Here is a 4910-nt window from a genome sequence, read left to right as displayed (position 1 = left end):
CTTCACTTAATGATAGGGAAAATGCATCTTATGAAAATGTATGTCATTATTTTTAATTATCAAAGTACAATTATAATTTGTACTTTTAAAAGAATTTTAGTATAAGGACTGTTCTGTGTATCCCAGAAGTTTTTGTATGAAATTAAATTTGTTTTATGATACCAAAAGGAATAAAACATATAACAATTGTAGCTGTTTTGTTTAATGGTATTTAATGATTATTTTTAAAAAATCCTTATAATGTATATATTCATTCTGCCTACAGACAGTTGATATACACAAGGAAAAAGTGGCTAGAAGAGAAATTGGCATCTTGACTACGAACAAGAACACTTCAAGAACTCACAAAATCATTGCGCCAGCCAACTTGGAGCGACCTGTTCGTTATATCAGGAAACCTATTGATTATACAATTCTTGATGATATTGGTCATGGGGTAAAGGTAAGTGGTGAGATGAAATAATTCAAATGTATTAATCTGCCTGTATGTTTTAAGAATGCAAAAATGTTTGTCTGGAGAGGCTCCCTTGCAATTCTCCAATTACTCCAATTACTAGCATGGTTTGTTTACCTTTTATATTATTGATCCTGTAATGTATTGTTCTTTGTGTCTCAATGAGCAAAAAATAAAATTCATTTGTGCCCTCTTGATTTTGATTTGGTACAAGCAGTACTGACTGACAACGTAATACTTCTTTTCGGTTTGCTTGTGAACTAAAATCTTATTATAATACTATTGCAAGCATGATATTAATCTTTCCTTTGGTCAGACTAATTTATTTATATTTATTATATGGATTTGTCTGCTGCCTACTCTCTTGATTCTAGACTCAGTTAATTCCAGACTTGCATAATAAGCAAAATTAATCTTTGAATATCCTTTTAAAACAGAAAAGTAAGATAAACCTTAAGAAATATCTGGGATCTACTGGGTATGTGTCTATAACTGGGTATGTGTCTTTAATTTGGTTTTATTCGGTGGGGTGTGTGAGTCTTTCTTTGTCTTTTAAATAATGTTGTGAGCCGCCCTGAGTCCTTCGGGAGAAGGGCGGGATATAAATTGAAATAATAATAATAATAATAATAATAATAATAATAATAATATAACAACACCTATGATTTAAGTGTTGCTAAATTGCAGGTAGAATTACATATTAAATTTGTATGCATGCACTGTGTAGCTGCACATTTAATTGCATGCGTAAAGTTTGTTCATTTATTGCATGCATCTCTGGAACACAACCTTAAAATATATGAAGTAATTAAAAGATGTGAAAATACCAATGAGAAGGAAAATGTTAATGTGAAAAGAAACAATTTACAGTACCTGCAGCATTTTCAGTCAGCATAGTAGCAGAAATGACAAAATAATATGAAGTGGTATTTTCTGGGGAATTATTTGCCTTGCAAAGAAATGCATTTGTTTGTGAAGTTTTTCTTGAATTAAGTATATTACTGTTTACTTCACAATCCAGAATGTAATGATTCAGATTCTTCGGTGAAGCTTGTGANTGTTAAAACAGTTGCTTTTACTGTCCTTTTACATTATTTACCTTATAAGTGTTAATAATATTAATAAAAAAAAGTTCTGAGCTACCCTTATTTTGCTTCAAGTTCTTTATTTGAAATTTAATTTTTTTTCCTGAAATTTCCCTCTTAAAATGAAGGTGCGTGTTATACGCCTGTGCGTGTTATACGCCGATAAATACGGGTATGCACATTTCCAAAGAAAAGACTGGGCCACAACACTCTTAACTTTTTATATGTAATATAAAATTATATTTCACTTTGCCATATTTCATTTTCCATTTGAAAAAAGTGAGTGAGTTTATGCAAGAGATTGGTGGGTATTAAGGAATTCTCAATAACAAATTCCTATGTATAACTAGAGAGTTTTAAAGTTTTCTTTTTGGCTCTTTGGCTAAGATTATGTGTAGTATAGAAAAGTTCTATAACTTCTCTCACAAATGATGTGGATGGAATTGACTATAAGACGTTCTTCAATGTCTTTTTAGAAAAAATAAGAATAAACAAAATAGAATAAGTTGAACATGTAATTTTAAAAATAACAAAATTATATTTTTATATAAACTATGCAACATTTCAGGGGCAAGATGGATAAAAAAGAAGAAACCCTTGCTAATACAATCTGAACTAGGCAAATTTTCACCTCAAAACCACATTATGGCTTTTTTGAGAGAGTTATCCTTTGTAACTTAACCTCTTGTAGGAAATCCGCCTTTTCCGACTTCCTGATTCAAAGATATGCTTGTGTCTAGCATATGGCCAGTGATTTGTGAAAGACTTTATTTTCATCATTGTCAAGTCAGATAATATATTGAACCATGTTTAAAGATGTAAACATTGTTTCCATTTTCTAGATTCTAATACAGGTTTTAAAGGAACTAAGCATTTTTATTTAGAGTCTAGCCCTTTCTAAAAAAAGGGGGGGAATTTTGCCATCTTTGGTGAATATTATTTTAAAAATATTTTATATTGAGGTTATTTTTATTGTGACAAACACATTAGAGATAGTGTATACTGAGAGTGTGTTAAAAGTGATCAGTCTAATTTTTTCAGAAGTACTTTGTTATTATACTGTAGTATAGGAATGTTTGTGTTTGCATTGCAAAAATATATATAATTATTAAAAGTACTAGCAATTTACTGAAATTGTATCTAGGTCTCTTACTCCCATACATATTTTTTGAAGAAATAAAATGAGATTTGACATTGTTGAATGTCATATTCAGTCAAATATACAGTATTTCCATTGCCCTGCTGTAATACATTTGCAAATCTAATGATGAAGATTATTGCTTGTTTTACAATAGTTTGCACCAGTTATATAAAACGTAGGACAGAGCTTATAGAAAAAGTCTGATACACATATTATTATGATTGATTTCATCTGTTAAATTTATGAAAATCTCATAAAAGTGAAAACTACTTACTTGGTCCCCAATGAAGGAAAACTTCCAACACATCAGTAGTCCTTCAATTTCCCATTTATGCCCCCTCCTGAATTGAAAAATTGTACTTATATTTGTTAGCAAAATGGTCAGATATTTTTGGGCTTTTTATTCAAATTGAAAACTACCCTCAAATCTCAAAATAGTCTGCTTTTCTTGGGATGATTTGGGCATGGTTTGAGAGACTGCTAGGAAGTGAACTGGAAGACGGCTGGCAGTAGGTTTGGTTTGTTGATTTTGAGTCCAACTCAAAAAAGTCCAACTAGCTCATCTTTAATAATACCAGCCCATACTAGTTGGCGTCTGAGTCGAAGTAGAGCTCTGTGCCTGTTACTGATCCAGCCATAGGCCCATCCATCTGGAGCGTCAAGAATCACTCTCATCTCATCCATAAAACCTTTGAAAAATCAGATATTTCTTGGCTCAGTCTTGCCGTTTCAACTTATGTGTCTTGTTCAGTGGTGAACAGCTTGTACTTCTGGGCACTGAACAGCTTGGACTTCTGGGCACTCCAGGTAGGCTGCAGTCCTGGAATATGACAGCACTGGAGGATAATGGGTTCACGTTTGATTCTTCTCAAAACTTCGGCAGTTAATGTGCATCTTTTTTTCTTAACATATTTCTTGCGACTCTGTTGACTATTTGCAACAAAACATTTGATGGTTCTGTGATCATGCCCCAATATCTTTAGCAGTTTCAAGAGTGCTGCATCCCTCTGAAAAACGTTTTGGCCCATTTTGCCTGAGGAAAAGAAGCTGCCTAATAATTAGGCAAACCTTGATATAGGGCAGGGGTAGGCAACCTTGGCTCTTTTATGACTCGTGGACTTCAACTCCCAGAATTCCTGAGCTGGCTGGCTCAGGAATTCTGGGAGTTGAAGTCCATGAGTCATAAAAGAGCCAAGGTTGCCTACCTCTGATATAGGGCGTTGATCTCCTTAGGCCACACCCTCCCTCGTTACACAAATAAACATCAGGATATGCTTATATCCACTAAGCATTCAAGTTTATACAGCTTGGAAGTGGAAAATATGCATGACACTGATATGGTCAAAATAATCCCTTGCCTAATAATTGTGCACACAGCGTATGGCAGTTTTTCCTTTAAGCCAGTTCTTTGATCTTTTCTCAACTTTTCTAATGTCAGCAATTTATATAATAAAACACAATGAAAGAACAATTTGACCTAGGAAAGAAGTTGTGGGAAATGTCTATAATATGTTTATTGGCTTAAAAAGATGCACAGGATATATATATGAAAAATGTACAGTACTGATTGATTTTTTTTCCTTTAGTCACCAGATAAACAACGGGCTCTAGAAGAAACCAAAGCATACACAACTCAGTCCTTAGCTAGTGTAGCCTATCTGATCAACACTTTGGCAAATAATGTTCTGCAAATGCTGGATATCCAGGCCTCCCAGCTTAGGCGGATGGAATCTTCAATCAACCACATTTCACAAGTAAGATAATATATTTAGTCACTTTATATTTAAGGCTCAGTGTAATACAGTGAACATTACACTGTTTCATGTAGGCAGATACAATCTGCTGTCTTTTAGTTTTTATGGAAAAAATAATTATTTTTCTTGAAGGAAATAAAATATGCACTTTTTTAAAACTTCTAGAAATAAAAAAATCTTCATTAGACAGCTTTACCATGTAAAATTCATACTTGAAATGTATTATTATTAGGACCTGCAGCATTAAACAAATTTCTACAACCTGAAGATATAATTTTTTCCATGAGACTGTCTCACATTAGATAAAAACAATATTAGGAAGCATAAAAGTATTCCTTTCATTCCAAGAAGTCCATATTGGGGACAGTAAGTGGAAGTAGTATTTTGCACAGTTGTATCTAATGTTAAAATTTCTGTAAAGATCTGAGAGAGCAGCAGATCTAGGTATTTATAATACACGGTAATCAATGTACAGA

At 33.0% G+C, this 4910-nt stretch overlaps 1 protein-coding gene across 1 annotated transcript in view; it reads left to right on the top strand.

Annotated features, from left to right (window-relative positions):
- The first annotated feature begins 4263 nt into the window (after nt 1–4263).
- ABI2 (abl interactor 2) overlaps nt 4264–4910 on the top strand; it is a 30668-nt gene continuing 30021 nt past the window's right edge. Inside the window, exon 1 of the mRNA XM_015819578.1 lies at nt 4264–4434. Coding sequence (XP_015675064.1) covers nt 4372–4434 — 63 coding nt within the window. The 5' untranslated portion in view covers nt 4264–4371. The remainder of the gene's footprint in view (nt 4435–4910) is intronic.

Source organism: Protobothrops mucrosquamatus, unplaced genomic scaffold (genome assembly GCF_001527695.2).
Source record: "Protobothrops mucrosquamatus isolate PMUCROS unplaced genomic scaffold, P.Mucros_1.0 scaffold_9, whole genome shotgun sequence".
Classification (NCBI taxonomy): Eukaryota; Metazoa; Chordata; class Lepidosauria; order Squamata; family Viperidae; genus Protobothrops; species Protobothrops mucrosquamatus.
This window is presented reverse-complemented; position numbering and strand designations above follow the sequence as displayed.